The sequence below is a fragment of the Oreochromis aureus genome, linkage group 16 (assembly GCF_013358895.1).
Source record: "Oreochromis aureus strain Israel breed Guangdong linkage group 16, ZZ_aureus, whole genome shotgun sequence".
In the NCBI taxonomy this organism is placed as follows: Eukaryota; Metazoa; Chordata; class Actinopteri; order Cichliformes; family Cichlidae; genus Oreochromis; species Oreochromis aureus.
The window spans coordinates 22,181,871-22,207,817 of record NC_052957.1 but is presented as its reverse complement, the minus strand read 5'-3'; the positions used below and the strand labels follow the sequence as shown (position 1 = coordinate 22,207,817).

Below are 25,947 nucleotides of genomic sequence, written 5' to 3'. Positions count from 1 at the left end.
CTGTGCACAGTGCTACAGAAAAACTAGAGGAAATGTCTGCGCTTTGAAAGCAACATCCAGCCGGGCTGAGAGAAGGAACACAACAGATAGATGAATATATGCCACACATAAACAGCAGCTAATCCACACATGGCTGTGCGAGTCTTGACGAGTGCCTAAGTGTGTGGGTATAAGCAGCTGAGTCTAGTGTTAAATGTGGCATACAGAGGCCCTTTTTTCTTTATAGATGGGTTTTGGTGCTTGTAACCTCGTGAGCTAATGCATCATCTTAATCAGAATGTTTGCTTTTAATCGAATGTGTTTGTCTAGTGTTTAGAGATGAGAGCGCTCCCTGTGCTGGTAAGCATACGCACAAACACACACATACTGCAGTCTTGCATCATTTCAGTATTAAAAAAAGCATAGTAATATCAAGGGACTATAAAAGGGGAAAGGTTTGGATATTTAAGAAGACAACCAACCAAGTTCGGAGAATTTTATCGCTACTTGTGCTAAATATTTCACACAGCATTCAGCATGCTCCTGCCCTTCTGTTTCTGAATGCACCAGGGGAATGAAGGAATAAGAAATGTACGCACAGACTGACACAGATGCTCTGTATTCAAATGACAGCTTATTTTTAAAACAGTTTTTATGCTTTAACCCAGCACTAACCTAATATCAGTATGAAGTTGTGTGCGGACGTAAGCGTGACTTGTCGCCGGTAATGAACCATGAATTATAGACATGGTTCATATATCACCCTCACGTTCACACTGTAGCATGCACAAATTTGCATGTGAGATTAGTGAAAGCTGCTTGACCTCTAACCAAGGGCGTGATGGGTGGTAGACGGATATGATATGGGAGATGTAGCTCTAAAATACGAGTCAATTTCCTGCGAGGCTTATCAGAGCTGCTTGACTGGCGTGTGAGCAGCGAGTGGCCGTCAGTTGTCAGGATTTAAACTTGGGGAGGAAATGAGATGCTGGGGTGTGCTTTGAATATCCTTTAATGATAGGAAAGAAATGAGAGAGAGAAGGGAAAGAAAACCCACACACTAAATACTTTATATCACTATAGAAAGGAATGCATGCTCCAGCGGTACGGTTAGTATTTACAAATTATCTAAATAGAAGCGGCATGCTAATCTGTCGTTCTTCTCAGCTGGAGCAGTATTAGAGCTATGTCTAGTGTGTTTTGAATAGATCCAGTACTTTACTTGCTGTGGTGGCTGCATCAGACTGTCTGGATGACAGACACATCTTCCTCCCTTCATTAATCTCCATTTAGTTCTGCACTGGAGGGAGTGAGGGAAGGAGAGGGGGGGAGGAGGGAGCGAAGCCAGCAAGGGAGCATCGGACAGGGGGGAAAGAGGAGCAAGATTAAAGATATGACCGGCCATGAAATCGAAAAGGAGATGGCGGATGGGGGAGATGGAGAAAAGATGGAGAAAAAGAAGATGACGGGAACCTGAAATTTATATAGCGAGTTAAGGTGTAGTTGCCGAGAAGACGGGTGAGAAAAGTGAGGAAAGTGAGAGGGCACGGTGGAAGCACAGATGACCCGAGGAATATAGGTATAAATTGGAGAAAAATCAAGGCAAGAGAGAATGGCAGGAGGAGGGGAAAGGGAGCCTGCTGTTTGATCTTTAACAGGATTATTTTTTTCCCTGCTGTCCTTTTATTTATTTGATTTTCCCTCATATTTATTCATATGTAAATTCTGGCTGTGTGCCAGCAGAAAACCACATCAGGCTTTCTGAGCTTCACCCTGTGAATGTGCATCACCAATACACACAGCCGCACCGGTTAATCCTAAAGAGATTTCTGTGAACCTCTGCAGCCCTGCAGTAGGCAGGGATGCAGGAGACTGCAGGAGACTGCATTTTTTAAGTATTTTGAGTTCTTTTGTTTTAAAAGCCAACTTTTAGAACTATGACCATCTGCGTGTTTGCTCTCTCTGTATAGAGAGGGATGCTGGTCCCGCATCCTCTTTGTATACTATCCATCAGCACAGACTAAAAGGATAGGAAACAAAGCTAAGGCTGGCCCGGACCCTCATGATTATGTTGATTCCCTTATTGGGATTTGTCTGGTAGTTGACCTAGTGGGCTTCTGTTTGAGTGCTAAACCCTCATCAGAGTGGTAGGTGCTGGATCCTGCGCTGATATTGATTTGGTCTTCCTGTCAGATTATACATTTCTGGCGATGCTGATCTTCAATAAAGCCATCATTTAGTACAACACTTAACTCTGTGGCCTGTAGCCCAATCGGTATTTAGATATTTCTATATTTTTTATATTTTTGTGGCTTCTCAAGCTAAATGGTAGAGATTTTTGGGCTATAGAGATATCTCTTACTAATGCACAAATACTGTAACCTCATTTTGTATGATGTTCAAAGCATATTGACGTTCATTATTGAATTTTTGTGCATGTCTGTGTGTTTTTATGTGCATACGCCTTACCCTTAAAAGCCCTTCATGTGGGATTTTATGGTCAATGGGCAGAAACAGAAAGGGTACACACAGTCCTCTGTGACATGACGGCATGCATCACAGATTTTGCCATAGATTTATGATATTCCTTCATCCTTTAATATTTTATAGAACCCCACGTAGTTAGAATACATATTGTATCTTCTGTAGTTTCTAGTGTACATACGTTAAACACAGATGTGTGAGAGCTTCACAAATCTGAGTCTATAAACTACATCATAAAAAGTGTGCATGTGTGTCAGTGGTCCCCCAGCAGACAGTACGGAAGATAGCCATTAGACCAGCGCTGCAGATTGTCTTGTAGGGTGCTCAAGGCCACAAAATGCAATTAGATTCTAGTATAAAATATTTATTTCCACAACACCTACTGTGCACTAGAGGAGCCTTTACTCACAGCGTGCTTAAATATGAAAATAGTCTATAAAGTACATGCCTGAGAGAGCAGCAGATACTATTTCTCAGTGTGGGCTCCTGTGCTGTGGGCACAGATGAGTACATGCAAATAATACTGAGGGCAGGGCAACATATGACTGCTTGGTTTGTTACTTTCTTATATACTTGAAGTTAACACAGTATAATACATTAATCCAGCTGGGGCGAAATGACACAGGTCTACATATTGCTGTATGCATTTCTTTATTATTCACTTGATTTCACTTTAGTGAAAGCAATGTTTGAGGTATTGTCTAACAGAATGACAGGTATAATGTGAGGTTAGGAAACTATGTGTTTACCTGTCTAACAGAACTCACGTAGTTGTTGTGTTTACTGCATTATATACATGACTGAACTTTAACAGATTTTAAATACACTTCTGAGAAAGTTCCATATGTGATAGCATTTTCAGATTTACTGTAGCATAACAAACTTTAATAGTATAAGAACGGCTGCACAATTATATCCACAATGCTAACCATGCTAGTTTGTTCAATGTTGAGATTGGGATTATTTGTAACATTATTCATTGATTTTACTAAGACAATTTTTATTGCATTGTTTAAATAAGAGTGCAATATTTACTGTTTTTACTTTTTCACATCTGTACAAATCTTTGCATTGACATATTATTCACTTAAAGCACATCTCTTAATGACAGTCCTGTTGACTTAATAAAGTGAAGTCAAAGGGAAACTGCTCCAGCATTTCATTATTTTCGTTGGCCTTCATGCTTTAATTGTACTGCACTTTATGGTGTGTTTTCATGTGGTTTAATGAGTTGTGTTGCTTTGCAGTTCAGAGGCACAGCACTCTTTACATATGATTTGTCCTTGGCTAACATCACATGTTCTAAATCCAAAGTATTTCCAAGCAACGGATGATGACCTGCTTTTAAGGACAGTTTCTTTGCTTTTTGCTATTCCAGACATTTGAATTTTATTGTAATTGTATCTTTTAAGATAATATTACCCAATAAACCCTTCAAACTTCAAGCTACATGATGCAGGGAACAGCTGTGATTGGCACATGCAGGCACATGTTCAAACGTCAATTTAAGGGAGCGCCTGATTTGCTTTTAATTTGCGTTCCAATTGGTGGAGCTTGCATTTTAAATATTGCACGATCATGCTCATTTAATTGTGGGAAGCCAAAATCATGATTGAGATTAAAACTCAAATAATCCTACAGCCCTAAGTGCAATCGGAAATGTCTGGAAACATCTGGAAATGTATAAGACCAAGACCAGAGGTCTCTGCAGCGAGTGATTGAAACTGCCAGAACATAATCGGTGAGGTGTCTGATCAAAGCCCAAAGGATACCAAAAGTCAATACCCACCCTAATCATAGCCTGTTCACCCCGCTGCCATTTAGTAAGTGATACTGGAATCCCCACTGCTTTACCACAATCTGAAAGAGTTCTTTCAATTTATCATAGATGCACATTGTTACACAATAACTGTTTGCCTCTACCTGCTGCAACATCAAAATTGTAGTAATAACAATTTATTACTATATCAATATAATAGTTATAGTTATTCATAGCTGAGCATATAAGTGGTTCTATTAATGCTTCTTCCACTACTGATTGCATTGGATTTACTTTATTTTTTATCTTATGGTGTCCATGTTGCATATGTGTGTCTAATTTTGTACATTCCTGTTTTCTATTTTGTGGAGCAATGGATTTCTTGTTAGAGTTGGCAACCCGAATTTAAAATGACAAAATTCACTAATGACACAAGTCACTTCAACATCACAAGGTGCCAACTTGATTTAAGGTGGTATACCTGAGGAATTTAGTATTTAAACTTGGAATAATCATTGCATGTCCAAACCTCTAAGGATTAATTAAAAGGGTTTTTGTACCTCTTAAAGTGACATCTTCTTTGAACAAGGACCACACAGAGCTGCCTCTTCTAGCCTCTCCAGCTTAGTCTGAAATGCTTAATAGTCTCGACTAGGGTTATTTTGTGCACGGCAAAGTGAAGTTCGCAAAATGGTGCAAGATTTGAAAATATGTAAAGTGCAGGGACAGGTGAACCCTGACTGTGGGAAGCTTTCAAAAGCAAGAGTCAGCAAGCTGTGAGCTAGTTTTTGCACTCTCACCGTGTCTTCCCAACCATGTGTCCGTGGGTCTGTGTGGGTGATTGAGTGGGCGGAGGACAAATGTTAGAGGAGTAAGCAGCATGGGCAGTAGTTCATATAAGGAACCAGTGTCTCGGCAACAAAGTTTTTTTAAATCATTCTCGGAAAATCTTGAGGAGGGATATGATTGTTTTGATTGACATTCAAACCTTACAAGTACTGGGTTTGAGTGCCAGCAGATACTTTTTATGCATATATTGTTCTGCCAGTGAAAAATAAGCATGCATGTGCACACACGTTTATATGCATGTGTATATGTATAATATTTGTGTGTGTGTTTGTTTTTCTCCTCCACTGAGAGGATTACTGTAGATTTACAAGGCCTGGTAACAATGAGTAGACCCACCCCAGGGACCCATACTCAATCACTATCACAATGAAATGCTGCTAATTCCTATTTAAAGCTCGTGCAGAGCCGCTGCCCTCCCTACTCTCCAGGCCGAGGGAGAGCAGGCAGCTCAGAGACAGAGCGAGGACGAATCCACGTTTTGTTAGTCAGAATCATTTCTGTTAATTTGTGTCAGTGATTTCATCTGTGAAGTCCTCATAAATCACTCTACTATTTTTTCTGGATATTAAGTTCATGAGACTAATGTGTGAGTGTCACTAGGGAGCGATGCATGTTAGCATCTGTGTCATTTGTCGTGGAAGTGAACACCCAAAAGCCCAATCCTCACAAGCACCACTCCTTGTTGGCAAGCCACTGAATAATTCAGAAGTTTGAAACGTGAATGGGATTGCTTTCGCTTCTGGCTAGCAGGTTAATGTTGGGAGTCTGCTGTTGCATTAAATGGATGCAGTAATTTGTAATGTCAGGTCAGTCAATGCAAGAAGCAAAGAAAGGGGCATGATTTTGTTGTATTGGATTGCATTCCATTCATGAGCATTTATTCTTATTGTGTATGCATTTACTGCATGGTGTTTCTCATAGACTTTCTCATCTAATTCCCATCCATTTGGAGGGGAAAAAAACACTTAATTGGACACAGAATCAGGGACACAAATCTCCAGCTGCATAAATATTTTAGAGGAACGCATCAAACAGTCGCTCCTATCTCTGTCGCTAGTCTCTGTCTTTGTCATTCCCTTTGTGCTGTGCATGCATACAGGTGCACCTGAAAGCACTCTCTGGATGTATATGCTTGCACAAGTTTTGTAAAAGTTATAGTTCTCTTCTTTTTTCTTGTGGTCATTAAAAGGAACACATTTTTGGCTTCAGCTCACTTAAGAAATCCATTTTACTTACACACTAGACAAACTCTTGCATGCAAAAAACGGGCAAGCAAACACACACGCACGTATACGGTGTCTTTAAACTGGGACGCTAAGATAATTGGGGTAATGATTTTTGCATTATTAATGAACCAAGCTTCATACTCATCTTAATTGAAAATGTTCTTTTATCTTCAGCACATGCTCGTTTGTCCTCTCCATGCTGAACGTCCTGTAATATATGAGCTTTTTTATCTCCCAATTCACCTTTTCTCTCACTGAAGACTTTTTGCTGGCTTTGTATTGTGATTTGGATTGTTTGTTGTGTGCTCTTTTCTGCAAACATATTAATTTAAATGACTAACTACAACTCAGGAAAGGTGGGGGTTAACCAGGGAACGAGTAATAACTGAGAGAAAGTTAGAGAATATCATATGCCGGTACATTTCAAATGTTAAGTAGAGCCAAAAGCACAGTGATCAAAGGGGCTGGGTAAAATCCAGGAGGTGTAACTTCAATATAGTTGGGGGGAGAAAAACATGGTAGGAGGACAGGCATCACATCTTAGCATGAGGAGTAGATCGAAAGTTGGGGGCAGAGAGGACAGAAGATTAAACAGGGGTAAATATTTAAGGACATGTGCAGACAGAGCGCTGATCACACTTCAGCAGGAGTGATGATATCAAAAACAGGTTTCTATTGACTCGTTCTACTTTGTGCCATCAGTCAACAACCAGGATCAGATGCTATTGGCTGATGATGTATAGACCTTGCTCTTGTAGCATAACAGCACTAAATGGCAAGCTTCTGTCTTTTGATGGTGAAATACACACATTTACGTTAAAATAATTTCAGCTCTTGTGTTTGTATGAGTTTGTCAGAGGAACAGTGCCTGGATCTAGGCCTAAGGCAGTGTGTCATTAACTCCCATGGCCCCGAGTGCCAGCTCTCACTGGAGATGTCTGTTTAACGACTGGACAGACTTACAGATGGATGGATGGATGGATCATTGCTTCCTTTCCTCTCCCACCTGCTTTGTCATTATCAGTTCTTCTGCTGTCACCTTGATTTAACGTCACATTTATTACTCCTCCATAATTATCATGCTATTTAGTGTTTTGATTTGTTATTTATGCCATGTTGTAGCTACAAGTGGCCCAAAATTTAATAAGCGCACCTGAGTAACACAACTTGACAATCGAGTAAGACTGGTACAGTGGCCACAAAAGCTGTACTCTGTGATCTGCTTTAGATTACCTCGTGCACATGACTGGAGTACAAATCTACACTGAAGGGCTTATCTTCAAGTATAGGCACAGTTAACTTCTCTCAATTATTAGTGGGAATGTCTGTGGATTTTGTTGGCCTCCACCCCAGCTCCCTCCTTCCGGTAATAGAGGTCTCAAAAAATGCTGCTTCACACAGCCTGAGGATACAAAGTCCAATGGTCCACAAAATGTCTAGAGACATGTCTAACCCAGATTCACAAAGTTTTTGGAAAGGGGAGGAGGGGGCTCTACAGTTTTGTTTGCAGATTTATTATCTAACCTAGACATCACTATGCAATTGATGGGAGTTTAAGATCTAGAGCTGCAGTATATGTGCAGTCATTTCCCTAAAGGTAGCAGTAAGCTCAGAACATTTGTATCTTTGAAAGCCTGTCCTGTTGATAGAGACGTCAGATGATGCATTGCTCATATGGGGTGTTGGAATAACAACGTATTTTCTTGTTTTATTTCTAGGACTTGCTGTATGAGGCTTTTCACCTTGTTTTCTTTAATACTGAATTCCCATTGTGCAGCCCTTGTCAAAGCTAGCTTTGCTGTGGGCCTGAGGGTGTGGAAAGCCATGTGCTTTTCCCAGCGCACATATCCACCAGCTGCTTCTTTTTCACGAGACAGCCAAGAAACTTCTCCGTCAGGGCTTTCTGTCTAGTTTTTGCATTTTATAAATATAAACAGGCCTAAGGGAATGATGTGGAGTTTACACAGATCTGAAGCCGAATAGCCGATGTAAATGACTGAAAATAACAATAATGCTCACCATTTTAGCTAAGGTTTTTGTGTTAACTGATTACCGAGAGCACAGTTGTTTGCCTGTGAGTGGAATTTATTGCCTTGTTTTGCTCCCTCCGTTCTTCCACCTCCTCTTTATTTTTGTGTCTCGGGCCGCAAGAGGGAAGAGGGAGAGGAGCATGGGTGATAATGACTTGTCAAATTAGAAGCGATGGAACCTGCAGCGAGTGTAAACACAATTCGGAATGTTCAGATGACATTTTCCAAGCTGTATTTCTACTGGGGAAGATTAGCAGAGTGACAGCTCAGCCTGAATCACATGGATCACAGCTGCACAATGGAGAGCGCCGGCACACACATACACATACACACACACAGAGACAGAGAGTGAAGAAATAGCTGGCATTTTAATACAACACTGCAGACTGACACCTGCATAGACAAACACAAAGACTTCCCCACAGAAGGAAAAAAAGCAAGTCTGCACACAAGGTTTGCATTTGAGGATTGTGTTATTTGAAGTGCTTCTCTTCCTTGGCCTTTTTTCCTAGTTATGGTCCAAGGGACCTGGCTCAGTCAGTCAGCCTGTGTATGGATTCATGTCCATGTGGGCTGCCCACACCCTGTCAGCATGATGGATGGTGTTCACACACAGCCTTGACTTTATATCTTATAGGGACTTTATTTGCATGTACTCTCATTGCCAGTAAAACTGCACATGATGTAGGAGAGCCACCGACTTCTTAGTTGTTAAGATATTAGGGCCTCCTGTTTCTTAGTGTTCTATTTTACGCATGGCCGTCCTCCCCCAGCAGAAACGGTGAACGGTGCTGCTCATTTCCCAAGTTCGCCTATGAAATAAAGAGCCATTTACGAGGAACAATGTCCCGGCCACCACATCTCCCTCTATCCTGCCCCCACTATTGGAGAGATACTATTGAGAGTCCCGGCCACATCAATTTGGGCCTCAAATGACTTTCTCCAGCTGGCCAAATCCTGACAAGCTTTCTGTTCTCCTTAAAAAGAGCCCCTTTATCATCAAGAGAAAGGAAGAAAGGATGAGAGAGGAAAGGCGAGAGCGGGAGAGAGAGAGAGAGAGAGAGAGGAAAGTCAAAAAGCTAATGTCTCAGTGACACCCTTTTGCACACAACAGGGGAAATTTCTGTTCTATAAAGGGTTCTGGTTAATTTGAAGTCAATTGGAGAGTTATTAAAAGGATCTGAGTGAGCTGTGCTGAACTTGGTCAAGGGCAACAAACCCACCCTGGTTTCTGTATGAACAATAGAAACAGGACTCACCTTCAGGCAAACTTGAAAGTTTCTGTGATTCACCCATAAAACACTTTTGATACATTACTGAATACTGTAAGTATGTTTACTTTCAGATTCTAGCCTACTGTCATTATTTCATCCACAGATGTATTTGTTTCTTTCGGAGCAGATTCTGTGGGGTAAATCTCATTTTTGAGGATCTTATTTTTTGTTTATCTCTCAAAAATCCACGTTGCCTTTGAAACATCTCTGCCAATATATATGCAAATGCAAACATCTACTGTTATAAATTAGATTTACTTAATTTCACTATTCTTCCTGTGGTCCTCAGGTGAAGCTTCAGTGGTTTAATGCTGCACTGCTGTTTATTACATCACATTTTACAGAGCAAGCGCTGCAAATATTATCACATAGAGAAAAAAAACTACAGAAATAAGCTGCAGAAAAATGCTACACCCAGTGTATTTCACATACAGTATTATATTTTGCTTATGCTTATGTGAAGACACATGTGAAGTATAGGTGTGGTCACCTTTTAGCAGTCCATTAATGTGTGTAATTGTCTCAGTTTACAGGGGATGATCTCCTATGCTTGTGATAATGTGTATACAATTTTCCACAGAACAGTAACCATATAAAATAACACAGAAAAAATGTAATTCAATAACAAATAATGGATAATAGCTATTTCAGCTATTGCGGCAGAGATTAAGGAAGGTCATTATCTCAGAGTCACATATAAGGTTACATAAGGTTGGTTTGCAATAATGGTGGCCATTTACAGTCTTAAGGTGGTTTTGAAAAGAGACTCCAATGTTCAGACTCCAATGTTTGTTAGAATAAAAGGCCCATTTTCTAAATCTAATGAGATAAATAAGTTATAACACATAAATTTAAACCTTCAACTGGAAACCACGAAATAAGAAAATAGTTTACGTTTGAACGATTTGTTACTGCAGATGCAACATTTGTAACATAATCAGGAATTGTAGCGATATTTATTTGAAGAAACCGGACAGTTGTGATAGTGGTGATTTTTTTTTTTTTTTTTACTTTTTCAGTATCATTATCAGTTAAGTGCTGCACAGTTCAGGACCGCAAACGTGAATCATGCAGTTCTCTTTGCGATTGGTTACAGAGTCGTCCAGGAAAAGTGGAACCTAATGGTGCAGCCAATTAGGAAGATGATAACAGGTTTTCTCTGGTACCCAGTAGCAACTTTATACAAGTTAAATGGTGGACTGTGGAAAAATCAGATTAATGATAGAAGAGAATCTGGATGTGACATACGCTGAGAGTGATTAAAGGGGTTTAAAAACAATAGCCAGTTGGTATAGATTGACTAACAGTGAAAACATTTTCTTCATCATTTTAGTCTGTAAATTAGTGTATAACAGGTTGATAATGCGTTATGTGCGATTTAGACTATTATTTATTTAAAATGAAATCTTTGTTGTTGCAACTGGGTTGTTTTTTAATTCAGTCGTGACAGAAAGAGCACGGAGGCAGATTTATTCAAAGAAGAGTGATGTTCATCTAACTTTTTTCAGAGCAAATGCAGTTCGCCATCTTAAGAGAGAAATTATCAGTATTTCTTCACATTTGCATATAAATGAACAATGGTAAACTGGTAGTGAAAGAGAACGATTTAGAGACAGAGAAAAACAGAGTGGCACAGCACAAGGGGGAGAGATAAGCCAAAAAAAAAAAGCAGACATCACGTTATTTGTCCATGCTGGAGGTTTTTGTGGAGTTTTAACAGGAGAGGGACAAGGAATCGGACGGGTTTTCCTACAAATAATAGGAACCGTGTGTGTTTAGTGGTTGCACAACTGGATGTTTAAAAATGTTGACACTGGGTCTATGGGTACTGGCCTCAATTGCATAATTGCAAAGGTTTCAGTATAAATGATCTGTTTGTAATTGCAGGTTGCAAAATTAGCTCACGTTGGAATAGCTTCCGACAGACAAATTTATAAAACTTAGAATTTTGTATTATTCACAGAAATAGGGGAGGTGTGTACTGCAGTATGTACAATGCAAATGCCAACTGAGGCTATGTGAGGTGCTGTTAGAAAGTAGCTTGTTTCACTGCAATAGCGGAGGATCAAAACAAAACCAAGCTGCATTATTTGAAGATGTTCTTGTTCTGTAAATACTAAATAATTAAGACAGATGGCAGAAGCTAATCAGCTGACAGTTAACATATGCAGACCTGGTTGATGTGGGTCCCCTACTTATAAGAGGTTCAGTTCTTAGAGTACATTTTTATAGCAAAGAATCAGAACAAACATTGCACATAACAACATTAAAAAGGACTGTGTTATTTTAAGCAGAGCACTGACTGCATTAGTGTACTGGCACCAGCTCCTGCATTCATACTTCACAAACACGCTTACTCACAGCTCTCAGCTATTATCTGACTTGTTACATCCAATCATATTCATGCAGGTGTACAGAAGAACGATAATAACTGCAAATATCTTGCTATTACTTGGGTTATACATTTATGCCATCCCTCCAACACAGTATGTCCCTCATTCTGGGCTTTTTATTTATGTGGAGATCCAATGTTAACCTACCTCTGATTCAAGGCCGGCAAGCCTGGAAGAAGCATTCAGATTCAGGGCACATTCAGGGACACGCAGAGGAACAGTTGGCTAAAAAGACAAAGTCAGTGATTTACAGAGACAGCTGGGATTCTATCACCACAGGTTAAGACTCGGGTAGTGGCTGACTATATTGTTCCTTGATTTAATAATCTGGAGGCTAGATGGGGAGATAGAGAATTAAGGCCCAGTAATGAGCCTAAAGGACACATTGTGATTGGTACCTAAGCCCATTTTAAAGACTAATGTGTGAATGTTTTCTCTGTATTTACTACTCTGTATATTTATTCATCCCATTAGCTGAATATAAAGGACTTATAGTACTAATGTGTGCAACACAGTAGATTTAAGTCATTTGAAGAAAGCTTATGGATGCTTTATAGAATAGTGCATGTTTTATTATAGATTATGCACCATTACACCCCCCACTCCCCTCCACACACACAAACAGAGACACACACACAAACATTTGTAGGGCCTGAAAGCCATCGAGAGATACTGTAGTTCATAATTATCCTTAGATATAGGCGAATTTAGGAGACTTTGTTGGTCATCTGTTTCCCTTTTCAGTCACCGGTTAAACAACGAAGCAATTATTTATTGTTATAAAGAAAAAGAAAAAAGTCCCAAATCGCCAGTGGAGGAGGAAAAACGAGCAGGCCAAGCTACAAGTCATAGGTGCATAGGGAGATAGGAATGGAGTCATCCATGTGGCGTGGGTGTAAACTGAGAAAAAGAGAAAGAGAATGAGAGAGACAGAAAGTTATTAAGTATCCTTATCCACATATGATCACTGAATGTCTTTCTGGCCTGCAAGAACCCTGCCGCCCACCTAACGTTTGATAATTACACTTCATTAAGAGAGCAGGTAGTGATGAGAGAAGCGAGTCCGATAACTGAGAGCAATGTGAGAGCGAGTGAGAAACATGGAAGCCCACTGGAGGAATATGATGTTGTGAAAGGATCACAGGAATTTGATTATGGGAGAAACAAAGCAGGAGTTGACTCGGGTTGCACGTAGCCCAATCTGTGATTTTATGTTAGGAGGTTGGGTTTGGTTTCCAAGTGTGCGTTTGCTTGTTTGTGTGGCTCCAGGAGTGTGTATGCATGAGTGCCAGTAAATTTATTCTAGCTCAGGGGTCTGTATTTATTGCCTTGCTTTAGTGTCACATGAAGACGGACAGGTCTGGACCTCAACACAGAATGTAATAAGGTTTCTCTGAGACGCACACACATACACGACACACATCCCACAGCCTGACATCCCTCCCCCTTGCTATTTTCTTGCACCAGCCATACCTATACCCTCTATATCATGTGCTGTAGTAGTGCTAGGGCAACAGCAGCAGACTAGCACTAGCCAGTAAAGGAGTACTGCAGCTCGTGGTACTGCAGTAAAGGAGGAGCAGAGGCCACCTTTCTTCAGACTGACAGCCATGTGGGAATGTGTCCATATGGAAAGAGCCTTTACAGTATGGGCTTGTTTAAGAGTGGCCGAACAGAATCAGTACAAATGCGCGACGTCCCAGAGGAGCAGTGAAGAAAAGAGAGAGCTTCTGTATGTGCGTGTAGATATGTGTGGTGCTGTCAGTGTGAGAGAGTGAGAGGTGGGGACTGCAGTATTCCTCCAGCGGGAAGCATTGATTTTCCGGCCCAGCGTGGGGATGTGGGAAATGTCAGCCTCTAATTGAGTTGATAAAACCGTTTTGAGTCTCAGACGTAAATATGGTTTCCCCCACAAAAGGCCACCGCATTAGACAACTCCCATTGGGATGTCTGTAAGGAATGAAAGGTCTCCTTGTGTGTGTGTGTGTGTGCGTGCGCGTGTGTGTGTTTACATATACATACTTTTATGCATGTGGAGTTTGTTTCTCAGACAGCTCATGTCTGCACGGTGAAAGGAAAAGACAGGCATGGTGCTTCTGAATAAAGTGTTTTCTTTCATTGCTTCATTCAGGCAAGCTTGTTAGAGTAAACAGTTTTTGTTGTGGCACAGGGGGCAGAAATGGATATTGTGAGAGCAATGCAGAGGTCATATCCATTAGAGGTGTAGAAGGTGCATAAAAATAAGGATAAATGAAGCCTCTGCTGTCCCTGTTGATTAGTAGATTGATATTCAGAGAAGGGAGAAGATCTACTTTGTACTTCTATGGAATGATATTTATGTCATAACAAACGTAGAGGAGATTCACCCCAGTCTATTGTTTAGTTTTTCTCTGAGGTTTTTATCCTTTTTTTCTTAAATTATAATGTCTTGTGGCTTTTTAGAATTATTAAAGTATCTAATAGTGTATCGAAATCTTCAACAAAAAGATTTAGTGTAACCTTAACTGTGCTCATCATTAAGATGCTTGACAGTTAAAGTAATCAAGTCTGAAGTTCTGAGGTGTGTACGTAAACACATATGAGAGTACAGTTATGCCTGTTTGCATGTATTAGGGCATGTGGGCAGAGTGATAATTAGACAGGGCTTCGCATTTTATTCCATGCACACACCTTCTAATTCTCTCACATTCAAATGTACGTAAGTGCACACACATTTGTGGCTAAGCACGCTGCTAATTACTGACATAATTAGGTAGACAACCATTCGTATAGGGAATGCACACTCATAAAAACACACACATGCACACACCTACACACACACGCGCGCGCCCACAGAAAGACACACATTACTTCCCTGGTAATTAAGAGTATTAATTACAAGCATAGCTGTCCCTGTGAGGCTCCGTATCACTCACAGACTGGCACGCAGCAGGGTTCTTATTACTTTATCTCACCACACCATCACTACTTCTCTCTGTCTCTTTCTCTCAGTCGCTGGTTACACATGCACACACATGCTTTCAAATATACACCTGCTGGATAAACAAATGTTACCTAATTAGTCAGAGACGGATAGCTGGCCATAGGTTAAAATCCAGAAGCTTGGGAACTAGGAGAGATGTGCTTGCCAGAAGTAGAACAGACCAGCGTGCCTGGTAGGCTGTGCCAGTTTCTTTGATTTTGTTGCGAGTTGAGTTGCCCTATACATTTCATAGATAAGGCTTTAAGGTCCAGTTCTCATCTGTGCTGCACATGTTAGGTTTAATTTTTTAAACTGTTTTCTTCTGAATTGCACTATATACACAAACTTAGTCAGATAGCAGGGCTGTAGAACTGTTGAACAAGGCACAAAACGTGTTGAAGGGTTTATTCCCAACAACGAGCTAGTCTTGTACTGTGTTGCACTGGAGCTGTGGTGCACCCACAGCACTTGAAGGTGCATGACATCATTTATGAAGATATTTTATGGTTAATTCCAAATGTCACAGTGTTTATATGAGATAGTCAAAGCTTCCTTTGCAGAGGACATCGTAGCACATGTGCCCTGGATGAGCAATGTCAACATAGCAGGTGAGGAGGGAAGAGTTGTCTAGCACTGACGTAACAAATTTAATTGCAATCTTCAAAAAACACACAGACATACACACACACTATGGAGGTAAAAGTCCTCTGCTATATGACTATCTATTCAGCATACACAATGAAATAATGGTATACTTGCATACTGTATACATAGCTTATTGTCTCATTACTAATAGAGCTATTTGAGAGAGTGTTTCCAAATACACACAGGACATTGTTGTTTATGACCCAGCAATCTTCCCTCCTGTCCTAAAGCAATGCGAGAATGCAAAATACCGATGTGTTGCTTGTTGTTACATAATAGATCTTTGAATATACTGCATACTGCAATTGCAGTACTAATGCTTATGCATGATTTATGATTTTATGACTAATTTTATGAATTCACTTTGGTAATGATGCATGTCTTGTTCCTTCTCTTTCTGCTTCTTTGTAGTGGATGGCTGTACAGACTGGTCAGTGGACTACCTGAAGTACCGGGTCCTTCAGGGTGAGCCGGTACGGATAAAATGTGCACTGTTTTATGGTTACATCCGAGCCAACTACAGCCAGGCACAGAGTGTGGGCCTTAGCCTCATGTGGTACCGCAGCTCTGGCCTTGGCCACAGTGACTTTGAGGAGCCCATCTCTTTTGATGGTGTGCGCATGAGCAAAGAGGAGGACGCAATTTGGTTCAGACCTGCTGACCTTCAGGATGTGGGCCTTTACTCTTGTGTCTTACGGTAAGTTTGAGTGATGTCTATTCATATGGAGAGGCATATGGAAATATGGAACATGGAAATATGGAAGAACCTGTTCCTACAGTAAGGCAGATGAACTAAGCCTCTTACTTACAACGAACTACCTTTGAAAAACATTATCTAGAAGCTACCAAGGTCACATACAGTAAGAGTGAGAAGCTTCCTTTAATTATGTTTTTAAAAGTAGGGTAGGTCATTCTGTGAATTGAAACTACAACTTCTAAATGTGATTAAGAAAAAGAAATGGGGTTCTTATTCTTTTTAGCAGAAAGTATCTACCAGAATGGACTTCTATCTCTATGACAGTAGAGATGTTTCAAGTAGGAAACATCTATCAAAATGAACTACCGTCTCTTTAAATGTGGTTAAAAGTGCAGATTATCATTCATGTGGTTAGATTAATTGGCAACTTAACATTTCCACAAATCTCTACCATTGAGGTGAGATTGCATTATGCTTAGAATCATACGAACCATATTGATAGAAGTTTTTGTATTGTGATACCTATAAGTGTTGTCAAGGGAAATAATAAGCATGTTATAGCCATTTCATTTCCCAGACATACTGTGCATGATGGTGCTCCTGGAGAGCGCACAGGACTAGCAGCACCGGGAAAATGCAGTGCTCTATAAATCTTAGTATCCAACAATAATAATATTACACTAAATACAATGTAGCTACTGCAGAAGAGGAGAGGACTTCAAGGGTTACATACCTAGATAGATGCAAATCTGTTATGCACATGCAGTGATAAAAGTAGTCAAAGCTGCAGAGTCTATTTCTGTACTGTGCCTGCCACGACCATATGACTCGACTCCTCATTATTTTAAAAATATTTTGTTTCCGAAGAACCAGACTTGTTTGTTTTTTCAAGCGGTTTTGAGCAGGCCTTCTGAAGGTCTTTAAAAGTTTTTCTTTGGACATTTGCTGCAGTTTTACCCATTTTCAGTCCTTGTACCTCACCAATTTCAGAAGAATTTTTGTTTGTTTGTTTGTTTGGTGAAGCACTCAACAAGGAGTGTGTCAACCTCTAAATCACTGGAGCATTAAAAAAAGCACCTACAAAACATATTTGTCGAGACATACTTAAAGGTTGATTATTACTGACAGGGTTTATTTAGAATAAAAAAACTCAAAACTCTATGACTGATTAAATTCAAATGTACCTGAAATGATTTAGTTTATATACTAAGCTAATATTATCCAAATAGAACAGAAACGGTTTGTTCAGAAATATTAATATTTCAAATTAAATCAGCACATATTCATTTTCACACTTAAGAATAAGTGGCAGGGCATATACTCAAAGGCGACATAATCTCAAATTTTTCATATCAAGTCAAATTAAACTGTCTCTTTTCATGAGCAAATATGTCTTAAATCCTAAAACATCTCAAAGATTACATGACATGACTCTTATATAGCTGTCTTTGTATGAGTGTTGGGGGACAAGAAGTGCAGTGAACTATAAATCAGTGTGAAAACGCAGGCAAAGGTCTGCATGCACGCTCATCTCTAAAGGTTACATTTAGATAAGGTAGAGTGACTCTCTTTTAAAATCAAGTTCTGTAACCATTAAATGTAAGTAAATGGAAGTTTGTCATTGACCACATTATCAACTTTATCAACTTGTGACAGAGGCAAAATGGAGTTGTATTTGTGTGTTTAGTAGAGGAGGTATACATACTTTGTTTTCACTTAAAATTAAAATACCAAATTCTCCATTTGGTTTTGCATATGAACATTTACAGACACAGAGATGCAACCGAATATAGGCAAAAACATAAATAAATAAATAAATCCCACAGTCAGACTTCAGTGGGTTGTTACATAGAGACTTTTCATAATACAAGATGCATAATCATGTGGCAGTAACTTATTAACCTTTACAGTGGAGAACATCCCTCAATAAACGCCTCATTGCAGTTCTTCATTTCAGAGAGATTTTAATAAACCCCGTTAAAGGCCTCATAAAGACCCAAAGAGGCAGGATACATGGAGTGTGACCAGGGGGAGTGTTTTTGTGTGCAATGATACCCTGAGCTATACCTGCATTTCATTATTGCATGCTGTAGTTACAGTTTTGCACAGACACTTTCAAGTGCTGTTTTACTCTCAGTTAATATCGTCTTTTATTATTAACAATTTAGTACATGCTCTTATTTATAGTTGCAATCGGAACTTTACATCTTATATATCTTTAATTATTTTAAAAAACAAGAATTTGGTGCACAAGTTTTGAGAAAACCCAAAATAAATTCAATCTACACGGGTTCAAAAGCATATATACAAGCTTAAGTAAATTTTTACAACCCCACTAATATTTGGTTACATGTACCTTAGAAACTAGATGCTTGGTAGCCATTAACAAAATTCTAGCATGACTCTTGTTGGATATTTCCCCCTCTTTTTGGCCGACGTGCAATTTAAATGAGTTTTTTCCTGGCTTTGACCCAGCATAGACCATGTTTTCAATAGGGTTGAGTGGTTTGGTGAGACCATTCCTAAAGTTTAATGTTTGTCTGCTTTGCTCATTCCAAAACCAATGTGTGTTTGACCTGTTGAAGCATTCAGTTGTGCTGAAAGTCTGACTGGTCAAAGGAGTTTGCAAAGAAAAGCGTCTGGACTTCTTTAAGTTGCTTGAAGACGTTTCACCTCTCATCCGAGAAGCTTCTTCAGTTCTAGGGTCAAATGGACCCTAGAACATAATCTCAAATTTTTCATATCATATCATATCATATCACCGCCTCTTTGAACAGAGGCGGTGGTTTACGACACCAACTGTCTGCCATTTATAATCCAGTTTTGAGTTCCCTCCCAGACGCCTTAATGCCCACTCACATCCTGGGCCATCTGACCTCAGGAATTCACATGACAAGGTGGGGCCAGGTTTCACAATGAACACACCGAAACCCTGGCTGATTAGGTCCCACACCCGCTTTCACACCTTGGCTCATGTGATTAGAGGATCACCAGGGGTCCTTTGTCCCTCTTTGGGGATACTCCCACTTGGTTTAAATCTGGGACTCTCGTCCATTTGACCCTAGAACTGAAGAAGCTTCTCGGATGAGAGGTGAAACGTCTTCAAGCAACTTAAAGAAGTCCAGACGCTTTTCTTTGCAAACTCCTTTGACTATGATGACCTGGATGACTGAGAACCTTCACAGACTGAAAGTCTGACTGTTTAGCTCTTGATGTGAGATGAAGTTGAAGAATTTGGAGGTAGTCCTCCTTCTTAATTATTATACTTTGTGCAATATTCCAGCACCACTGACAACAAAACAGCCCCAAGGCACGATGCTACCACCACCATGCTAAACAGCTGACAAAGTGTTATTATGTTTGAAAGCTCCATCTTTACTCCTCCAAATATACCTCTTGTTATCGTGGCCAAACAGCTCAATCTTTATCTTGTCTAACCAAGAAACTTTTCCCCAGAATGTAATTGTCTTGTCCATGTAGGCAACCGCAAATTTCAATTAAGTTTGAAGGTGTTGATTTTGGAAGCAAAGGCTTCTTTCTTGCTTGGAACCTTCTTAGTTAATGGCGATTTAAAACTCACTTCACTGTGGACAGTCATGCTGGTGTTCCACTGGTTACCAGTTCCTGGCAAACTTGAGCACAAATGCTTTCTGAGCATTCAAAACTGTTTTCTTTGCCAATTTTTCCAGACTTTGTCAAAGTGGTGATTTATCTTGTAGAACTCGTACTTATGTACAGTTGTTTGAACTGATCATTTTGGAATCATTAGTCATTCAGAAATGCCTCCAAGAGACCTTCCCAACTTGTGCTAATCTATATTCTCCTTAGATCTTCCCTGAGTTCTTTCCCAACTTCCCCATTGTTCTGAGTATTATTCAATTCAATGAATGCTGTCAAACAACAAAGAGAAACTACCAGTTGTAGTCAATCATGCTCACTAATGAGAAGTTAATGGGCCTTGGCCATGTGAAGACATTGTAAACCTTCAGCACCACTTATTAAAAGATTAAAGTGAGTGTATGTATATATCTGAGCCATGCTTTTTAAAGTGATTTAAGATGGATGCTGTATAATCATTGCACCTTGGATAAAGAACAGGTCAAAACAATCATGTCCATGATGACTGTTGATAAACTTCTGGCCACAACTGTATACACTGTGTCTGAAATTCTGCGAATGCTATAATTCTGCAGAATAGTGCAATCGTAACAAAGTGCCCCCAGCTGTGTTTTCCTCTCTGCTTGTGTTGAGCTGAGAGGATTTCGAACTTCTCAGATACCCTAATCAGAACACTGCAAGAGATTTGCCTCAGAGCTGAAATCAATTGTCTTTTTGTTAGAGTGTAAGCTTTTGAGTCACACACTGTAGCACATATGACCCAAACATTCTCCCCTAAAACTCCCTGCAGGCAAAGAGGAGTCTTTTCTTCACCCCCTCTAGATTACAAATAGGAGTTTCAGTATACCTTAATTTATCTGGAGACATCTCAAACAACCCTATTATCATAATAAGCCAAACTGATTTTCTTTGGGATGAATAAAAAATGACATAACCATGCAACTGTATATTAGAAACAACTTCTCTAACATTTTCGAAAATAGAATATATAAGGTTAGATTTATAGTTTGGCTTTCTATATATAATATATAAAGTTAATAATCTGGCTAATAAACCATAATGATTTGCTTGGTTTGTTGACTCTTATAATTAATGTATTCAATTAAAATCACAATATGTGCCACTGGTACAGTATGGCATTTATAATTTATTGTAGACAGAGCTTTGCTTCTCTGTTTTATTTTCTCTTAGATTATTTGCTTTTTCCAAAATCTGTATTTAGCCATTAATTAATAGCAAATAATTAATTTTTAGTGTTTGCACAAAGTGCTTGCTCAAAGAGAATTTCTTTTTTTTCTACAACATGGAAAGTTTTCAACTTACAGTGTGTCAGTGCTATATCAGTAACGTCCTTGATAGAAAATAGTTGTTAATGGAGACGCTAGTATCTACTGAACAGTTAGCACTTGTAAGGTTATATTCATGTACACTTGGGTTAACTACGATTTTTAAAAAATGTTATCAAAAATAGACAATTAGAGGGCATATATTGTAATGTACATATTTTGATCCACCATCCACTACTAACTGGAAAACCTCTGATTGAAAACTTCAATCACTGGCTTCATTTATCAGCATGACAGTGTTCCCAAGCACACTGCCACACAATGTAGCAAAGATATACCTTAACATTGCATCATCTTAAAAGAGAACAGAGCAAAGGCAGCCAACATCCCAAGAACAGTTTTAAACGTCCTGCAAGAAGCTTGGAAAGCTATCTTGAAGAATACTTAAACAAATGTACAGAAAATCATAAAAAATTACAAAAAGTCTTCCCTAAGAGAGTTCAGGTCGTGTTGAAGTATAAGGTGGTCATATTAAATACTGACTTTGTAGTTTTGTAGTAGTTTACTTTAAAATAACTACTAATAATAACTTAACTTAATAACTTTTTATTTATGCGGCTTTAGTAGATGTGTAGAATTACACATCTACTATAGAACTAAATATTTAGTAATACACATTTAGTATATGTTGCTTTCCAAAAAAAACCTTATGTATACAAATTGTTACGTGTTTAACCAGTTATAACCTTTTACTGTAATGTAGATAATAAAATAAATTACAGTATAATCTCAATGTGTATATCGTTCTCTTTATGTTAAGGGTTTTGTCATTTTTCTACCAATAAATCATTACACGGGCCTTGAAGAACTTGTTGGATATAAGCCAACATGAATCCACTGTACACTCTTACAAAATTTTATAAGAATTCATTCAAATCTTTTCGAGCTATTGTGTTTGCAGACAGAATGATGACATGCATGCGTATTCTACCAAAACATAACCTCCTTGGCAGACGTAATGAGGGGTCTCTTAAGACTATTTGTATAGTATAACACATGCCCATGCTACAGGATTGTTTAGTCTGAGAGTTAGTCCATTGTTAGGTATTTACTAGGCAATATAAGTATTTGCAACATTTATAAAAATTAAATGTTATTTATTATTAATTAATATGATACAATCTTTTATAAGGTGCATAAATGGTATAACTGGGTCATTTTAGCCCATTTGCCAGGCAACATAATGACGCTAACCTCCTGTTGTGAGATATAGATGAGAACCTTTAAGGACCTTAGCTGTACCTGTATGCCAAGTTTGCGTGCTCAGCTTTAGATCACGCAGAAAGCTGATTATGGAGAGAGAGATGGAAAATTATTTTTATTATAGTATAAATATTACATATTTATGATACATATATAAGCTTTTATACCAAAATGACTGAAATTGGTCAGGCTGGGTTGTTATCTGCAGTCAGGACAAGTTTTATAACATGAAACCACTGATGATTATATATCCTATAATGACCACTCTCTTGTCAAAACTGTTGGTCAGTACTTTTAAGTCCTTGTCATTGTAAAGTTCAAAGTCAGTGTTGTAATTTAACGGGCTAAAGCTGACACAACAAAAATGTGTCACTGTCCTAACACCCCCTTCCTGTACTGTATACATAACACATTATCCTATAGCTATGTGTATGTTGTGTAATGTCTATAAATGTAGGTAAATTTGTTCTAAGTCCAGCTTTTCGCTAAAGCCCTCCAGGTGTTTTTCTCAGAAAGAGATACTGAGGCACACCACACTGTGTCTCTGTGGATGGATTGTGCGTACATTTATTGTGTGCGTGTGTGTGTGTGTGTCTGTGTGTGTGTGTGTGAATGATTATTTGTCCTTCTCTGTCTGGAAATTTAAGTCCAATTGCCAGTTTTCATGTCAAGGTGACTTAATTTACATACCAATCTCCATGTTCTCTCTTTGACTCTCTCTCTTTTATTCCTTTGCTCTTTCTCCGCCTCTCTTTCCTCTGCATATCATCGTCAGAGTCACTGAGCCAACAGGCTTTTTTTTCCCACTCTTTTTCACTTTCTCACTGCCACAGTCTCTCTACTTTTGGTGGATAAAGTATTTTATAATAATTCCAGTAATGAACCTGTGTTCTAGAGTACGTGAAAAATGGTGCATTTACTTCCCATGATTACGCTGTCCAACATGTTAGATAATAATATGTGGAGAATTACAGCTACCACGAGCTGCAGACAAATATCTAAAGCTGCTATACTTAAATAGAATGTGACAGACGTGAACGACACCATAGGAGTGTGCATCGACCTCCGGCTGTCCATCAATCAAGCGTAAGCACCAACACCTTCCCACAATGCCACAGGGTGCCTGCTGTGAATATTTAACATGCAGAGATGTCTTCTGTTGGCTTCTTGGGCACTTCAATGGTTGATACAGGTTCTGGCTTGACTTTGTATATGTATAAATTTGCTTACATGCAAATGTGATGTACACGCTCGTGTTTGTGCCATTGAGTATATGTTTGCATAGTTGTATTTGTACAGCAGACAAATACAGCGTATTGTTCGTGTGTACTCTGTAAGCCTCGAGCAACACATCTTCCCACTCTGTTCCCTCCAGATAGGAGATATTGAGTCAATAATGTTAGTTTTCTGCACCAAGAGGGCATAGCTCTGTGGGGCTATCTTGCATCTTGCTTTAGCTTCCTACAGCGTCTTCTAGATGCCCTTTTGGTCATTTTTATGTAGGAGAAATATGCAGTGTTTTTTTTTTTTCTCTGATTCGGAGTAGTTACAGTGTATTCTCATTTTGTCCCTCTTAGTACTATCTGTTGCTAGCCTTCCATAGCAGCACGTAGCCACACATGTCTTTTAAGCATACATGGATGCGTGGGTGCACACGTGCATGTCTGCGTCTGTGTTTTATGGCACCAGGGGGTCAGAGGTGTTTATATGAGAGAGGGGACTCCCTTATTGCTTCCATAACCTGAGTAGATCATATGAAACTCCGTCATTTACAGTGAATGGGAGCATCTGGCCAGCCATAAATGTAATGTAATGAAATAAAAGCCCATATGGCCTGTACAACCAGCCTTCCAACAAGGTGACTGACCAAGTGAGAGCTATCCCAGACAGACACACATTAAAAAGAATGTGGACTTTTGGGGTGAGGCCATTTGTCATGGTTTGGATCAGGCTAGTCTCACAGACACGTGGATCCATGCCTTCGTGACCCCCAGACTCAATTACTGCAATGCCATTCTTTATGTCATCGGAAGTTCCTAACAAACTCTTGATGTGTTTACTGGTTTACTCACTCATTCGCGCACTTTTTCTTGACCACAAGCACCTCTCCTGGCTTGCTGTTCCACATTAAGTGAAGCTACAGCCCTTTTGGTACATGCACGTAGCCTTTAACTTTCCATTAGCTAGAGAACCTGAATGTCTAAATCAGTCGGATTGGACATTTAGCAGTCTTTTACCAGCTTCCTAGTACAAAGTACTTGCGCCCTTATGAGAGTAGCTCAGGTAATTGTGTGGTGAATTCACACAGAGCAAGTGGACATCATGTGCTATGTCTCCTTCACACTCTGCCCAGATAAGAAGGTCACCTAAATCAAGTGGAGTAATGATAGTTTGTCTGATCCAGGCTACTTCCTGTTGTGTTCTACAGGTGAGAAAGGCACCTGCAGAAATATCCCACTTTGATTTTCCCAACATTGTTTGCAACTTATGTGGAAAAGTGTCTTTCATTTTTTCAGGCACAGACCCCTACACAACCGTCACCATACTCCCTCCTCCTGCCCTGAGCTCCTTCCCCAGATACATTGAGAACTGCATCACTGTCTTAAACTGTATTTAATTGATAGACAGTATTTTGGAAATTGCATTTCATCAAATGATTTCCCCCTTTTTCTCTTTCTCTTTATTCCTCTGTTTATAAAGTATTCGCAATGTAGTAATCAGACTACAAGCAAACTGCACCAAGCTACAAAGCTTCAGGACAGAATTAAGGGATAAGATTATCAGTCTTATCCCTTTCAAAGACTGCATATTCACAAACAGATATATGTTTTTAGAGATGATTTCATGTAAGTATCTATACAAAGTGCTTTCAAACTAGAAACATATTTTTACAACTTTTTACAACCTCACAGCCCTCCTAAAGTCTGAAAGGAACCGGAGCACTGAAGCTGAATGCCGGAAAATTCCTGCGATTGAGGTCCAAAATCTTGTGGAGAGACCTCCAAAAATAGTAGAAACTATTACAGCGGCAAGGGTGTCCACAGATTTTCGGCCATGTATCATAGGCTTACCAGGGAACACTTTGTTACAGTCAGTTCTTAGCAATGTGTCAGTGGTGATGGGGACTGTAATGAATGTGGCTTTGATGATCGTTTTTATAACATTAATTTAAAGACAGAGTCATCTTTCTTTCTCGAATATCAAAGCTCGGGTCGTAGCTCAGGTGGTTGCTGAGAAAAAGGGGGAGGGTTGAGTCCTTGCGAGACCATGAATCTTTCACTGTCCTGTTGTGAGACCATTTTTGCATTTCTCGTTTTTTCAGATTAACTGTCAGTCGTCCCCCCCCCCAAAAAAAAAAAACATTTCAGAATGTAGTCATCAGTTTTCCACTGATTTTCCATTATTGCTAGCACTACAAACACAAAAAGAGGGCAAGTGAGGCAGAGGGGGGTAAAAAGGAAAAGAATAATAACTACAAAGGT

The 25,947-nt window shown here is 39.4% G+C and overlaps 1 protein-coding gene across 3 annotated transcripts in view; it reads left to right on the top strand.

The window, feature by feature from the left end:
• Positions 1-25,947, top strand: part of il1rapl1a (interleukin 1 receptor accessory protein-like 1a) — a 162,075-nt gene that overhangs the window by 52,004 nt on the left and 84,124 nt on the right. For all 3 annotated transcript variants that reach the window (XM_039600539.1, XM_039600541.1, XM_039600540.1), the window contains exon 3: positions 16,013-16,298. In XM_039600539.1, coding sequence (XP_039456473.1) covers positions 16,013-16,298 — 286 coding nt within the window. The remainder of the gene's footprint in view (positions 1-16,012; positions 16,299-25,947) is intronic.